The sequence below is a fragment of the Podarcis raffonei genome, chromosome 10 (genome assembly GCF_027172205.1).
Source record: "Podarcis raffonei isolate rPodRaf1 chromosome 10, rPodRaf1.pri, whole genome shotgun sequence".
NCBI lineage: Eukaryota > Metazoa > Chordata > Lepidosauria > Squamata > Lacertidae > Podarcis > Podarcis raffonei.
Window position 1 is genome coordinate 59778141 of NC_070611.1, and position 16134 is coordinate 59794274.

The 16134-nt window shown below is 44.3% G+C and overlaps 1 protein-coding gene across 3 annotated transcripts; it reads right to left on the reverse strand.

Moving 5' to 3' along the window:
• Positions 1–1061: 1061 nt before the first annotated feature.
• BID (BH3 interacting domain death agonist) lies at positions 1062–14181 on the reverse strand. 3 transcript variants are annotated; one of them, XM_053406220.1, is made up of 6 exons: positions 14039–14181; positions 5978–6036; positions 4783–4969; positions 3761–3909; positions 1944–2179; positions 1062–1108 (listed from the first exon to the last, which is right to left on the reverse strand). In XM_053406220.1, exons 2-5 carry the CDS (start codon positions 5984–5986, stop codon positions 1958–1960), a joined length of 567 nt encoding a protein of 188 aa, XP_053262195.1. In that variant the 5' UTR covers positions 5987–6036; positions 14039–14181; the 3' UTR covers positions 1062–1108; positions 1944–1957. The 3 variants fall into 3 exon arrangements, with proteins under 3 accessions (XP_053262195.1, XP_053262194.1, XP_053262196.1); XM_053406219.1 differs by having other exon boundaries at positions 5978–6040; XM_053406221.1 differs by having other exon boundaries at positions 1062–1110; positions 1967–2179; positions 5978–6040; positions 14039–14176.
• Between the last annotated feature and the right edge of the window lie 1953 nt (positions 14182–16134).

Below are 16134 nucleotides of genomic sequence, written 5' to 3' on the forward strand. Positions count from 1 at the left end.
AATTATAGGGTGTGGTCCAATAGGGTGGGGGGGACACACCTTTTCAAATTTAGCTGGTGGTGTAAGGAGAAGGCCAGCAATCCACACACATAAAGACACCCCCCCCCCCCGCTTGCAACTATGTCAAGAGATTTATAAAGCGATACCAACAGCTGGCAAGTTTACAAAGAAAGAGCCCAGGGCTACCTCATCTATTATGAGCTGGAAATTCCCAAGTGCAAATAAAACACTTGCATGACAGAGCAGAACCCACCAATCAAGCAACCTTAAGGGATTTTTATTGGACATCACAAGGCAGCTTCGTTTAAAGCAAGAGTGGGTGACCTGTGGCCACAGCATTCCTACTCATTTGGGCTTGTTGGGTGGCACTGATGAGTCCAGAAACACATGCTACCAGGGCAACAGGTTAACCACCTCTGCTGTAAAATTTGCTGCCTAATGTAAAAAGAAAACAGGAAACAATTTTCATTTTTGAAATTTTACAAACAGCAACACAACTACATATATCAACTACTTGAATTAACAATGATCTGCTAAAAACTGGACAACACCTGGCTCTTTAGAGCCAGTTTCCAAGACAACTGGAAAGATGAAGCTGCTCCAAGGCTAGGTACCATGGGGCAATAGCAGCATACATAGCCAGCACTGTTCCCCCAGCTAAGGTTTTTTTCACATTAGTGCAATTCCTTTCACTGATGCCCAAGAGTGATGTCCTTAGATGGGTTGGAGCACCTGCTATTGCTCATTAAGGCTTTGTAGTTTTATAAGTGATCCCAAACACTCCAATCCAGTTGGCAACTGGCAGAACAGAACATCTACCCTTTGCTCCAAGCTTGTCATTTGCAAGGAATGACGGACTGCTCCCGCCATGACCCCAAGAAAAATAGCCACTTGCCTCCTGAGATGTAGAGCAGGACCAAGTATTTCAAGTAGAAAAAAAATGTCATTCATAATTCATACTTTAAAGCAAGGTAAGCAGCACAATGGAACTAATTACTATTGGTAAAAATTGCAAGCAAAGCTTAAAACAGTTCCTTATAACTGTTTCCTGGTTTAAAAAAAAAAAAAGATTTCTTAAAGGTAGACATGTTGTGTTCCCTTCATTCACCTCTAGAAGAGAAAGAAAAGAGGGAGTTATGTTCAGTCCACTACAGTTATATTCAATGGTCCACATATTTAGGTATTTCCCAAACAAGTGAACGCCAAAAGGCTTTTTTTTTCATACATGCCCTGCATGTATGAATAATAATAATAATAAAATAATAATAATAATAATAATTTATTCTTTATACCCCGCCCATCTGGCTGGGTTTCCCCAGCCCATCCTTTAGGGTCCAACTGAAGGCAGGTTCACAAGTCAGAATACATACTGCCAACATGGCATCTCTGGACACACATGTGCCTGCAGCAGCCTTCCCTGACTCCTCCCTGCTACAACTGAAATCTTGCAGTTGATGAAACAAGCTTCAGGGGCCTCTCTGTGTGTTGCTAACAATGTTTTCTCTGGTTTGCAAGCCCCCAAAATTTGGTGATCTTGGAAAGGCTAACACACCAAACAGAGTAAAAAATGCTCAATTTCCTCATCCTAACAGAGGAAACATATGGAACTTCAGGCCCTCAGGATTTCCCCCGTGGGCACCCTCAAGTCCTTCTGTCTGGCTGGAATGTGTCACTTGAACTGCAGTGACTGCCTCTTGCATGTGAGGATGCAAGATGGGGAGACTGTACAGAAGTCATGCCCCATTGTTTTGTCTCTGGCCACAAGCAGCACCACTTGTGCATGGGCCCGTTGTGCATCCTATTCACACATGATGTAAAATCAGGGACCCAACAAACTCCTTTCCTATAACATTTCACACGGCCTGAATAACCACTCCTTTTCCCCCTAGCTTCCAAAGTAGGGCTGAATTATTCACTGGGCATGGAGATAATTAAATAGCAACATCTGGATTTTATTTTATATCACCTCAGGTTCCAAGTTGTTCACATAATCACGGAGGTTCTGGTTGATGTAGTTCACGGTTGTGCTGAACACTTGTTGTAGAAGAGATGGCACAGTGTTTGCTACTTTTTTGGCTAAAACCATAGCTACCACTAGCATGGCTCTCTCCTGCTCCATTTCCAAAGGCATCCTTCGCACAACTTCCTTCACTACTTGAGACAGGTGATTGGTTATTGCCTAAAAAACAGAGAGGGGAAAAATGTACCTCTTTGAAATGCTGCCCTTCTGTTCCTCTCTACTCCAATCCCTCACAAATAAAACCTATTTTCTCTTCCCCCTCGTCCCCACACACCGCAAGGCATTTGGCGGATCTTTGTTTTGCTCCTTTGCTGTTTATATTACAATAGTTCCAAACATCAAAGATCAGTGTAACAATCATTAACATCCACCAACGATAGATTAATTAAAAAATTTTTTTCTAAATTATACATGGGTTCATTTATGTACGGATTTCAAAATTCAACAATCCAATAATATGTCAATAGCAAAGTAACTCCTCAAAGAAGACAAAATACTTTTAGATTATAATTTGCAGGTGTCAACTGTTTATAGGCCTTTACCACTGAAGCTTGAGTGGCATTAAGTTGCATTCTACTTTTTTATAATCATGCATTGGCCACCCACTTTAAAATAATGGCAGCCTTCTCCATTTATAGCCATATTTCTGGTGAGTAACCTAATACAATTTATTGTGGGGGAGATCAAAATGGAAATACACCTTCTACATAAATGAAAACAACCAACCCCGCCCCCGGCCAAATGAACCACAACATGGGTCAATTTTGCTTTGCTCGCTCCACACCTCCAACATCCGTAGTTAGTAGGCACTCCTTTGCTTAACGGACAAGTAATTCCCTTTAAAACAATTTTCACCAATAGATGAAAAAACAACGGCTGTACCTCTTCCATGTTTTAAATTTTCTTTAAAACATGCTCCCACCACAACAGAAGTACTATTACAGATTACAGTCATAGAATCAAGATTCTCCTCCAGTGAAAAATGATGTTCTGTTTGTAAGGTTGTGCCTGCTTCATCACACATATGGGGAGGCTGCTTTTATGAGAACACCCTTGACATAAATAATGGAAGTCTGGTGACATAGCTCAGTTGGCAGAGCATGAGACTTTTCATCTCAGGGATGTAGATTCAAGCCCCATGTTGGATAAAAAGATTCCTGCTTTGCAGGGGGTTGGGCTAGATATCCTCATGGTCCCTCCCAACTCTATAATTCTATGATTCTATCTTTTAGGGGGAGGGACTTTTAAAAAATCACCCCAAGGGAAGCAGTGGGAGCAAGCCTTGGACTCGCCTGCTTCGTGGAACACTCTTGTGCCCCAATGCCAATTTTGCAGCTAAGTTGGCTGCAAGACTACAAGTCTAGCCTGTTGCTGGTGGACAGAAATTTCAGCTATGGAAATGAAGCTGAATGCCTTGTTGTCCTCTGTCCAAGAAGAAGACATATCCCTGCGTTCCTGAAGTAGAAATCACTGCCTTTTAGCTCACGAGATTGTAAGAGAATCCACAGCAAAACATGCCTGAACTCTCTCTCCCAACTCCAATTTTATGTTCCTCAGTCCCAACAGTAAAGCTGAAGTAATTATTATACATCCCATTCACCAAGTCACCTCTGCAACAGAAGCATGGACTTTGCAAGGGTTCCCAGAAAAACCGCACAGCAGTTATTTGGATCTAGGATTTCACTTATCATGGTAGATGAAACTCTGAAGTAAGCCTTAGATTTCATTCCTCTCAATCACCTCTTTGGACATGTTCTTCGCCATAAACTGCCGCACAAGATTCTGTATGAGCGATGGGTCAATCTCGGCAGCCAGCTGATCTCCGATTTCAGCCAGCTGAGCTCCAATAATCCGGAAAATTTCCTCTTCATCTGAATTTGGATATATGACTGAAAAAAGATTAAACAGAATGGAATTCTCTGCTCACTCTTCCTCTCTGAACTTCCAGGGCCTACTGAAGGCTTTTTTATTCCAGCAGGCATTTTAACTGATGTTTCGTTTTTTGGTGAAAACTGGTTGTTATTCTTTGTATTGCACCTTTGGGAAAAAAATCACTGAAAGACTACTGTAGCTAAGTGGTATATAAATTGTTCAAATAAATAAGGGGCATATCCACACCACATAGGTAAAGCACTACCCAGCACTCATTTAAAGCAGGACTTCCCCGAAAGAATCCTGAGAACCGTAGTTTCCCACTCACAGGGCCCTTTACAAACTACAGTTCCCTAGATTCTTTGGGGGAAGTCATGTGTTTTAAAAATGCACTGGATGTGCCCAAGGTTGAAGTTAGGTTCCAAACAGACAGCTGAGGAGGACAGCACAGAGGATTTGCTACAAGTGTCCACCGTAGCATGGTGGTTACAGCACTGAATTTATGGCCAGGGTTCAAATCCCTGCCACAGAGCTTGCTAGGAAACCTTAGGGCAGCCACTGCCTCTCAGCCTAATCTACATCACAGGGCTACTGAGAGAATTGTGTGTGCAAGGGGTACACTGCTCTGAGCTGCTTGCAGAAAAGAAAGGATAATAATGTATGTTTTTGCATGTGTGCTTTTAAATGGCCATAACTGTCAGCAGAGCTATTTTTAATAGTTTTATTTATTTAACTGTTCTTAAAATATTTATATTTATTGCATATTTGTAGTTTTGTCTGTTTGAATTCATGCTGTCAGCAGCCTTGGGTCCTGCACTGAGGGAAAAGCCAGGGTATCAAACAAACAAACAAACAAATTTTATCTTGTTTGCTCAAGATAAAATACCTACTGTCCTCAGGTTGCCCAAATCTGTTGCCATCTGTCTGAAGCTCGTCATCATCGTCCTGCTCTGAAACCAACTGGTTTTTCAAAGCACAAAGCTCTGAAGCAAAAGCACAGTCGGAAGACTTCTCCAGGAAGGAGTAGAGGAGAATCTTGGTTAGCTGTGCCTCCTGAAAGGGGCTATTATAATCACCCTATAATGGGGGGGGGGAGAGAGAAACAGAACAGGTATTATTTATGATAGACAAGCATGCAGCCAACTTCATTTAATGCTTATTTAAAAATATTTATAATAGCAGTTCTAGTGCATGAAATCATTTATCATCTTGATCCAGGGGTTATGCATATCTATAATCTTACCCTGTGAAACCGGAGAATATCAGTTTATATTTAAATACAAAAAAGGGGAAGTTAGCAGCTCTTAAGATACTAAAAATACCAGGCACTGTCAAACTCTCCAGAGTGAGAGCCAAGTATGGTATCTTGTGTCCCAGGGGCAGTTATTTTGTAACTCTGTTGTAGTGCATTTCTTTTTCAACTCTGCCCTTGTCTTCGAATCACCATCACACCATTGCTAATAAGGTGATCTTGGCATCTTTTAATTCACACTTGATGTCTGAAAAATGAGATTAAGGACCAGCCTGACTGAGCCTTGTGCCAGCATTAGTTTTCGTGGACTACAGTCCATTTCATCAGGCGATGTCTGTGGAAGCTTATGCCATAATAAACCGGCCAGTCTTTTAAGGTGCCACAAGCCTCTTTGCTGTTTTTTGTTGCAACAGATTAACACAGCTACTCTTCTGGAAATGGCCCCGCTTAGTTGTGCATGCACAATCAAAGCCAGCTATCGGGACTGAATTCTCAAGTGATTCTGAGCTACCTTACAAGGTCAGTGCTTTCCACAAGAAAACACTTATCTAAACATATGGGATCTGTGCTTGTGCACTGCAGCAATTTGTAAACTTTGAGAACTTGGAAGAGACGGGGACCTCCACTCCTAAGCAGGGATTCCCTATGTCTCTACATGGCTCAGGGGTGAGTGAGAGCCACAGGCTGCTCCTAGCTTTGTTCTGCTGAACACTTTTAGGGGGAAAGGGGGTAGGGGCTTCTAGAAAAGGTGACTCAAAAATAACTTTTCTTGGACAAACAACTCAACGTTTCTTCAGACGATACAATTATTTGAAAATAATTTTTGATCCAACCTGGTCCATCGTTGATGCTGAAGCCAGGTTACTCGTAATCTTCGGAAATCACAGGGCTTCTACCTGCAAAAGAAGAATTGCATGTGATTTCTTTTCATCTCTTGGTAAATTCTCTCTCTGCAGCTCAAGCTGGCCAGTATATGCCCAGCAATTACCATCTGAAGAGGCCTCCTTGACAGCTATTTCACACCAGAATTTTATATATTTCTGCGGACTGGGGGAAAGGTCAGAACTTCTCAAGATATTTTATTTGCATATATCTGCTGGTGTTTTCACTGATGATGAATGGGTTTTATTTCTTTAATGGAAAATACCTTGAATTATTATTATCCATAAAATTATTTTTTCAGGTTGATTACTGCTGGGGATGTATGCCAACGTAACAAATAAACCAGCCACAGGCAAACTTGGCCCTACAGATGTTTTGGGATTACAATTCCCATCATCCCTGGCCACAGGTCCTGTTAGCTAGGGAGTTGTAGTCTCAAAACATCTGGAGAGCCAAGTTTGCCTATGCCTGAAATAAACAGCTTTTTCACAAGCTAAAATTAGTGTTAGGAGGCCTCAGCGCTTTCCTTTTCTCCCCACTTAAATTGTAACAATGAAAATCAATGCTTGCAGTCAAGCTGTCATTAGCTTAACTACTTCCATGTACTCAAATTAAAATAATTTCCAATAAACACTCAAGTTTGTTTGAATTTAATTTAAATATATATGCAGGGCATTCCTGTGTATATTTACTACCCAGGTAGGTGGTAACTTCCACACTGGATTATTGCACTTTCTTTTTTCTTTTACCATCCCTCAATGTCTGCCTGCACACTCCGCTGCAAATCTTGCTGCTCTTTGCCTAAGCAGTTTAAGCACAATTAAGCCTAGCTCAGACAAGGAGAATGAAAGCAGAGTATGAAGGAAGTGGGGACGCTGAACAATAAACTCCAAAGGGGAAACCTCAAAGGAATAGGAAATCACTAAGGCAGACCAAATTGTTTTAACTTGGCAATAAAAACCACAGGAAATAAGTATCGGTCTGCGGCTCAGGCTCCAATTATCCACTAACGACTGGAAATGTATTCTTCTTATTATAACCAGTTTATGACTTGCCTGCCCACCACTCCAAGTCCCAGCTTGGGTTGCAACAACTAAAGCACCATGTTAAATACAGTTTAAAGCCACTTACAACCACAGAAGGTGGGTCCAAAAAGCATACATCTCAGGTGTCAAAAGCCAAGGAGAGAGGTGTGTCACTTATCACCTACTGCAAGAGACCAGTGGCTGCCCTGATGCACAACTATCAGCCATGGTGGCCGAGCTTGATGGGAGGTGGAAACCAACATCACCTGGAGGGCTACAGCCTCTCCACACCTGCCTTAAGCAAAGCAAGCTGCAGGACTGTTGGCTAAGGTATGGCTGCCACGCAATCTGTGTGACTGTTTTATACATGCTTTTAATATACTGTAAATCCCTTTGGGATACTCCAGGGGAAGCTATTATAAATGAATTATTACTCCTACTCCTACTCTGAGTTCCCAGTCCAAATCCCAGGCTGCATATATTAATCTGTGGCAATATTGTAGATTCTATGCTTCACAGAGCCTGCAGTGAACTTTAAATGAAGCCTTAAAGTTCAAAGCTTTGGGCAATCTGTTTGTTTTAATTTTTGCATGCGGGGGCAATCACAAAACGTATTATGTTGTACAAAAATTAGGAGCAATCCTATACTGAATGCAATGTGTGCAGAGAAAATGTTGGTCGAGTATGAGAAAAAAGCTTAATTGGTTAAATGGAGATAACAGAACCTCTGTAACCGAACTATAAAATGATTGCAATGTTTACTGGTGCCACCTAGGGATTGCCACCAAACTTCCAATACAAAACAGTGCAGACATTTGTCAGAACTGGGAAAGTGAAATAGCTTTAGTTGCAAAGGTTGCAAAATACACCAAAGTATTTACCGTATTTTTCGCCCCATAGGACGCACCGGCCCATAGGACGCACCAAGTTTTTTGGGGGGGAAATAAAGAGAAAAAAAATCCCCCCCCCCCAGGCGCTTGTGGGGCCGGCAGCGGGGAGAAGCGCTCTTCTCCCCGCAGCCCACCTTCAGACCAGGTCCGGGGACAGCAGGAAGACGCGCTGCGCCTCCCAGCTGTCCCCGGAGCTTGTGGGGCAGGCAGCGGGGAGAAGCGCTCTTCTCCCTGCCGCCCGCCTTCAGATCAGGTCCGGGGACAGCGGGAAGACGCGCTGCGCCTCCCCTCTGTCCCCGGAGCTTGCGGGGCTGGCGGTGGGGTCTCCCCGCCATCAGCCTCCAAACCACTTCGGGAGACAGCGGGATGGCGGCGTTCCGCCTCCCTCTGTCCCCTGACCTTGTGGGGCTGGCGCTGGGGTTCTCCTGAAGCCTGGAGAGCGAGAGGGGTCGGTGCACACCGACCCCTCTTGCTCTCCAGGCTTCAGCGAAAGCCTGCATTCGCCCCATAGGATGCACACACATTTCCCCTTCATTTTTGGAGGGGGAAAAGTGTGTCCTATAGGGCGAAAAATACGGTAATTCATAGATTGGCAAGGGGATACAAAAAACCCCAACTTTTTTGTGGGGGGAGAGAAGGCACAATAAACACTCAGAAATCAAATTTATATAAGGCTCCAAAGAAAGATGCCAAAGAAACTGAATTTTCAAAATGCAAGGGAAGATAAATGCCTTTGCATTACTGATTCATTCATCCCATACTTTTGACTACACTGCTCCATCACTTTCCTAACCACAAAAAGTCACTTCCTTTTTTAAAAGTAGACCTGTTGCACTAGGGCGACTACTTTAACTGCTGAAACCTCAGGAAAGAATTCAACACTATTTTAAGAGAAATGTTCCATCAGCACAAGCAGTTCAGCCTGTCAGATGGAATACGGTAATTTCAGGGGGTGGGCAAGGAGAGGAGAGAGGGGAGAAGTCCCACTGTGAAAGCAGAAATCCTGGGCGGGGGGGGGGGCTTCTGCTGATGGGACACATTAGGTGAATCTCACCCTAAACTTTCTGGTACGCGCTTGAATCGCCAAGTAAAGATATGAAGGGTGTCAATTATATAAGGACAACAGTCATCATAATATCATCGTCACAGCCATGAAAAAAACATATGTTCAAGTCAACAACCTAAAAAAATGACTCATGTTGTAAAGGTCATATTTATTAAGGAAGTAGCTGTCAACATCAAATTCTCAGCTCCCAAGTTCCAGGAAACACAAAACATTGTACTTCCGGAAGCAGGAGTGAATGACAGTAGTTCTCTAGGTGGACTTTTTTGGTCAAGATGAAAAGCAGAATACTAGCTGGCATCTATTAATATTGGATGTGCTCCCTTTTAATTTTTTTTGCTTTGTGGGCAATTATTTACACTGATTGCTTGCTCACCTCAAACTCCAATAGTAAGAATGAGGTCTTTGGTGATAAAACCCCTTAATTCCTTTAGTTGGGTATGATTATTTTATTTTATTTTTAGCAGTTCTCATTGTCTGTTCACGTTTCCAGCTGCTAAGTATCTGGGATGTAGGTTTGACAAGAGCCCTTTTTATTCCTGTTGCTTGTGGGAATTATCTTGCACCTCTAGCAGAGTTTCAAATTTCCCATATGCCAGGCTCATTTTTCACCTGGGTATCGGTCACTTGTGACCAAGTGAAGCTAGGAGCCAGCATGGCGTCTGACGTCTCCACCATCTGGAGGCGCATGTCTGAGGATCCTTGGATCTTGCCTGTTTTCACACACTAACAACACATCCTGTAGAATTCCGTCAGTGATATTTTATCTGCACAATGAGAATGAAATCCAGGAACCCAAGAGTTGTACAGTGGTACCTCGGGTTACATACGCTTCAGGTTACAGACTCCGCTAACCCAGAAATAGTGCTTCAGGTTAAGAACTTTGCTTCAGGATGAGAACAGAAATCGTGCTCCGATGGCGTGGCAGCAGCAGGACGCCCCATTAGCTAAAGTGGTGCTTCAGGTTAAGAACAGTTTCAGGTTAAGAACGGACCTCCAGAACGAATTAAGTACTTAACCCGAGGTACCACTGTATTGAAAAATATGCTTTTGAGCTATCTGGCCCCTAAGTGGGACTAAACATTCCATTTTGGCAACTGTAACCCTGGTTTAAGGACCCACCTGGGTCCTTATATATGAGTTTCTAACACTGACTCTAGAGTGTGATTTAGGGGGCTTGCAGTGTTGTTTTCATTTATGATTACATTCACAGTGTCTACTCACACGCTCAATAGCACAGAGTTAATTGCTCACAGGAAAGAGACCTACCCATGTGAACCATTGAGTGAAGCCTGCCAAATGCGGGGAGGTGTCTGCGCAGTGGACAGACAGCCTGAACAGCTCACGTGTTGCCAACTTGCAAAACGTTTCTTTTTTCCCTCAGGTAGTTTAATTGTCAGCTGCGCACCTAAAGATAGGTGGTGGTGGAGAAAGAGATAAGAGATATAGAAAGTAGATGCTGAAAAAAGTCTCACTGTTCCAAATGTCACAGAGACCAATCTTATCCAAACCCACAGGAGACTCCAGATATTCAGAGGGTAACAGGAGCACACATGTGTGCAAATAATTCACACAAGCACGAAGTTCCTATGGTAAGGTTACCAGATTTTTTCCAATGAATCCAGGGACTTCAACGGATTTTGTATGGGGACTGATTTGTAAATCTGGGGACTGTCCCTGGGAAACGGGGACGTCTGGCAACCTTATCCTATGGGTTATGGCCTCTATTCTCACACCCTGGCTCCAGAAGAAGCTTCTTGCAAGACACACCTGCCTCCAACCACAGTGGCAAAAGGGAAATATAATTGAGGCTTCTCAATTTACTCAATGGGTCACTGGCCAAAAAGATTATTATTAATAAAAGGAATAATATTCCAAGGTTGAAGTTAGACCCAAATTCACTTTGGAAAAGGAGGCCATTTCCTCCAATCATGAGCAAACGTGAGGAGGTTCTGCTGCAGGGGTGAGCTCGATTTTCCTCACATTTGCTCTTGTAATGAAACATACAGTCTCCAAATCAAACACAACAGCTCCCTCTCTAGTGCATCAGGCATGCTGTCTACATTGGTTTTTTATTTCAAGTGCCTTATGTGCATGTTTGTTTCATGCTTTAAAAAAATTTTGGGGGGTGGGGGGGTGGGTAGAGGAAGAAAATGTGGCTTTGTGACTAATACAAAGGCCAGACTATCAAAGTGGTAAAAATCTGGCTTCTGCTGAAAACTACTGGTTTCCTCCAACCAAAATATAGTGAGGATACTTCCACCGCAGACTGGCTGCAAAAATGATGTACTTCTGCATGCAAGCTATACTTCTGTGAAACCCACTATCAAATCCGAACGCATACAAGAGTATTACCACGCTCTGAAAAGTGAGCAAACTCAGCACTGTTCAAAATTGTAACACAAAAGTAGAAAACATGCAACCTGAATCAGGTCCAAAACACTTGTGTGTATTCTTCGGCACTTACCCCTTTAAAATATTAGCAAGGTGGAAGAAATCCTTTCCTAACGCTGCTTACCTGCATTTTAGAGAAACAAGCGCCATATCACACACTTCAGACCCCAAGCAACCACTTATGGCCTCTATGGTGGATGGGAAAGAAAGGCAGTTGCAGGGCCACTCTTCCTATTTCCTTGACAAACCTATTCATCACTGAGGCTTCTGCAGCTGTTGTTATGAGAAGCAGGGACTGAATATGACACATGCATTGGTAGCAAGTGAAGCTGGGAAAATGCCTAGAACTCCCTTGCCTCCCAGTAATCTTGGCAGGCTCTGAGGTACTTTAGCTACAGAAATGCTCGTTCCCAACGTTGTCACATTTAGGTGTGACTGAGGACATGAACATTAAGATCAAGCTTGGGCCTAAACATTAAGATGAAGCTTGATTTGGAGAAAAAGCTCAGTGTCACCTCCCTCCAGCTGTGTCCCATTTTATCCTAAGGTAAAGTGAGTCAATTGTTGCCATTCAACCCTATGGGTAAAGTATAACACTGCATTCAGGAATGTGATTGTGATGTAATGTCTCACCCCATTCCACTCTTGATGATACAAGGTGGCCTTGCACCACTAGGAATCTGGGGCAGGTGGGAACAGAAGGTGAGAGGATGCCTGAGATGAACTGTGCTTCCAATATTCAAGCTCTTCCTACACACACACATTGCCTGCCACAATAATATTTTTTTTAAAAGTTATATAAACAAAACCTAATTTCTAGGCTGATGTATTTATATTGCAACTACAATTGAGAAAAGAAAGGAGAGAGAACAACTGGAGCGACATGGGACTTTCTGGACAAATGGATTAACATTTGGCAAAGAAAGAAGAAAAATTATGGACAAGTAATTACTACACGCAGTAGCAAAAGGATATAGATCTTCATTTATGGACTAATAAATTATTGAATGTGTTAATACAAATAGAAGTTATAAACGTTGCAGCTGCTGAATGGATTATAGAGTAATTACGATTGGAAAACAACTGGATTAAGACAGACTTTGGAAGCAGTTTTTTTTTTTAAAAACCCTGTAATTCTAGCACGCGGGGGGTGGGGGCACCAAAATTATACAATTGGGTATTTGATTTGGTATTGTGATTTGATATAGATATAATGAGGTGTATTTTGGATTTGGAAACTAATAAAAATTATTGTAAAAAAAATACAGTTCAACGATGTCTAGAGCTGGGGTTCCCATGGGCACCCAAAAGACACCCCTGATAGCACTTGCCATGGCCCCCTGCAACTCCCTATTTTATATATAAATACATATTAAAGGGGGAGGTTTTATTTATTTTGAGGCAGTGCAAATGTTTTTGCTTGTTTTGGCAGTTTATGTGAAATGGGTATTTTTTTCATGCTCATGTCTGTTTCTTAGATTTCCAAAAGTGCTTTTGGGCTAGAAAGATTGGGGACCCCAGATCTACAGGACCTGCAGTACATCCTCCTGTCTGCATCTGGCAAATGCAGCCAGGGCACCACAGCCATACAGGGTTCTCCCTCTGGACCCAACCAAGGAAAGTAAACAAGTTGCGGCAGCTGCTGTTTCTGCATCTCCTGGCTGCTGACTTTCCTGCTCCATGCATGCTTGCAGGGAGAGGGGTACTGGCAGCAGGGAACTTTGCCCCATGAAGGGAGCCCCCAAAGCCCAAGGTCCTGGCTGAACATGCCACTGTGGGCATCTCGCAAGCAGCCAAAGAGGCCTCTTGTTCCCCCAGCTCGGCCTGCCCAGTCAAGGAGCCGACAAGGCGCCCCGAGGCCTCCCCTACCCCTGACCACCATTCACAACCACGGTTATTTCCGGACACCCCCAGTGGGGAATTTTTTGGGCAACGTCTGCCTGGGACGTGCGCGTGTCCTGCAAATACCTCCAAATGGGAGTAAAAATAGGAAAACCGCGCAACAAAACACGAGGCGGAAACCCAGAAAGAGCAACCGCACCCACCCAATGCTAAAAACAGAATAATAAACAGAATTAATCGGCTGTCCTCTGTCTTTTCATGGCTCTTCGAGGAGTCTCCCTCAAAAGCGCGCACACAAAAGCCCTCAGGAAGGGAAGACTAGACAAGGAGCGAATGCTTTAAGAAAACGGCGCGTTCCCTTCGGCAATACTTTCCAAGCGTAGCTGCGGGCTAATAGTCTTGCCACGGCTATTGAAAACGAAGAGCAACATTTGGAACAACTATATGCTACTGCCACAGAATTGGGTTGCGCACAGAGAGAGGGGGAAAAGCCACGAGGAAGCGCCTCCAGAACATCAAGCAAGCGGGTCTCGCCTATGGCTGAACTAGTGGGGGAAGCGCGGGGAGGAGGGGGATTCCAGTCAGTGCCTTCTCAACATTCCCAAGCATTTTTGACTCTCTTTTGAGGCCGGAGATTTTTCGGCGAGGGGTGGGGGGTGAGGGAGGGGGCGCTGCCAACCGGCCGCCAGCAAAGCCCCCCATTGCGACCACACCCTCGCGCGCGCGTCGGGGAAAGAGGGGCTCTCCAAAGCGGGGCGCGGGAGAGGCGGGAAACCCCGCTTCTCCGAAGCCACTCACCATGCAAAGCGGCTCTGCCCAGCTCAGGTCCCGCAGCCCCGCCGCCTGCTTGCTCGCTCGCTCTCTTTCTTTTTTCGTCCGCTCCGCTCCGAGCAGCGGATTCGCCACCGCGAGACTGACTTCACTTCCTCCTCGCGCCGCTTTTCGTGGTGCGCTCCTCCCCTCCAAATCCCGCTTTTTAAAGCGGCACGGGCCCTTTTCGCGAGCGGGCTTTTCCCACGAGTTGTACCTTGGTCTAGAGAAGAAGTGCTGGCAGCGGGGCGGCGTCGGGGATTACACATTTCTGATTCAGCGACGTCCAGCCAAGGCGCTGCTCGGCGCTTCTGAGAACAAGCTTTCCAAGAAGCGATTTGCCCGCCGCCTCCCGTCCAATGCGCCGGGTTATTCGGACTATGACGCGCTTCAAGGCAGCCTTCTGATCGCGGGAGCTTTGAACTTCTGGGCCAAGTTTTAAATGCCTGCTGAAAACTTTCCTGCTCCGCCAGGCCTCTGCAGTCAATTAAGAATCCGTCCTTCCACAGTGCTTAACTGATGTCTGCTTTTAACTTCCCAACGGTTTCTATGTTTTATTGTTGTAAACTGCCTTGCTATATTTTTAAATGATACAGAGGTATATAATTTTTAAAATAAATAAATAGATGACCAAACATATGATTAATCAGATAATTCTGCATCAGTTTGCATAGTTTATTGCAGTAATGGTGAGGTGAGCCAGAATACCCGTTTTTAGGTGTCACACTCACAGTTATGGCCAGTGTGGTGTAATGGTTAGAGCAGCCTTCCTGAACTTGACGCTATCCAAAAGTTTTGGACTCTGCAGCCAACATGGCCAGTGGTCAAGGAGAATGGGAGCTGTAGTCCAGCAACATCCAGTGGGCACCAAGACATGGGGAAGTCTGGGTTAGACTAGGCCTAAGGAGACCCAGGTTAAAATCCCCACAAAGCCATGAAGCCAACTTGAAGACTTTGGGCCAGATGCCATCTTTCAGCCTAACCTACCTTACAGGGCTGTTGTGAGGATAAAATGGGGAGGAGACTCACATATACCATCTTCCGCTTCTTGGAGGGGGCACAGGAAGTAAATGGCTAATGACTGGGTGGGTGGGGTAAACTTCCCCCCTTTTTGTCAGTGGATTGCATTTTATTGATTTATAAGTTTTATAAACTGCCTGAAGGACTTAGTTGATGGACAGAATAAAAATGGCATAAATAAATACTTTGAAAATAAATGAATGTTCACATAAAGCAATATATTGGAAGAGGCATTCCCTCCAAGGTGTGACATACGGTAATAATAATGAAACTCTTCTAATGCAACAGCTGTCACCCACAGACTTCAAAGTAGCAGCAAGTTACTTTAAAAATGCCCAAAGTTGGCCTGCCATGCCTTATACTTTATTTAACGCTATCTGCTCTGGAAACTTAGTTTGAAAACAGTTCTAAAAACTGCAATGAAACTGCCTGAATCATTGCAGCAGGCAAGCAAGGTGGGAGTGCTAATCTGCAAAAGGATGAGGCAGCCGGTGTTTTGGAGGCAGGAAGTGGTAGGGAAGGAAGGAGTGTACAGTGGTACCTCGGGTTAAGTACTTAATTTGTTCTGGAGGGCCACTCTTAATCTGAAACTGTACTTAACCTGAAGCACCACTTTAGCTAATGGGGCCTCCCGCCGCCGGAGCATGATTTCTGTTCTCAACCTGAAGCAAAGTTCTTAACCTGAAGCACTATTTCTGGGTTAGCGGAGTGTGTAACCTGAAGCGTATGTAACATGAAGCATATGTAACCCGAGGTACCACTGTATGTGAAATCTGCTTGTGCATCCTCAGAGCGGTGGACTCGTAATCTGGGGAACTGGGTTCGCGTCTCTGCTCCTCCACATGCAGCTGCTGGGTGACTTTGGGCTAGTCACACTTCTCTGAAGTCTCTCAGCCCCACTCACCTCACAGAGTGTTTGTTGTGGGGGAGGAAGGGAAAGGAGAGTGTTAGCCGCTTTGAAGCTCCTTAAGGGGAGTGAAAGGCGGGATATCAAGTCCAAACTCTTCTTCTTCTTCTTCGGCTAGCCTCCTGCTCTCAGGTGACAGTGGCAACACTGGCATCAC

What these genes read in the sequence shown, in the direction of transcription:
- BID (XM_053406220.1), bottom strand. An exon ending in ATTTGGGCAACCTGAGGACA is followed by an intron (nt 3,910 to 4,782) that starts GTAGGTATTTTA and finishes ATCTTTTTTCAG; the next exon opens with TCATATATCCAAATTCAGAT. An exon ending in CGAAGAACATGTCCAAAGAG is followed by an intron (nt 2,180 to 3,760) that starts GTGATTGAGAGG and finishes TCTGTTTTTTAG; the next exon opens with GCAATAACCAATCACCTGTC.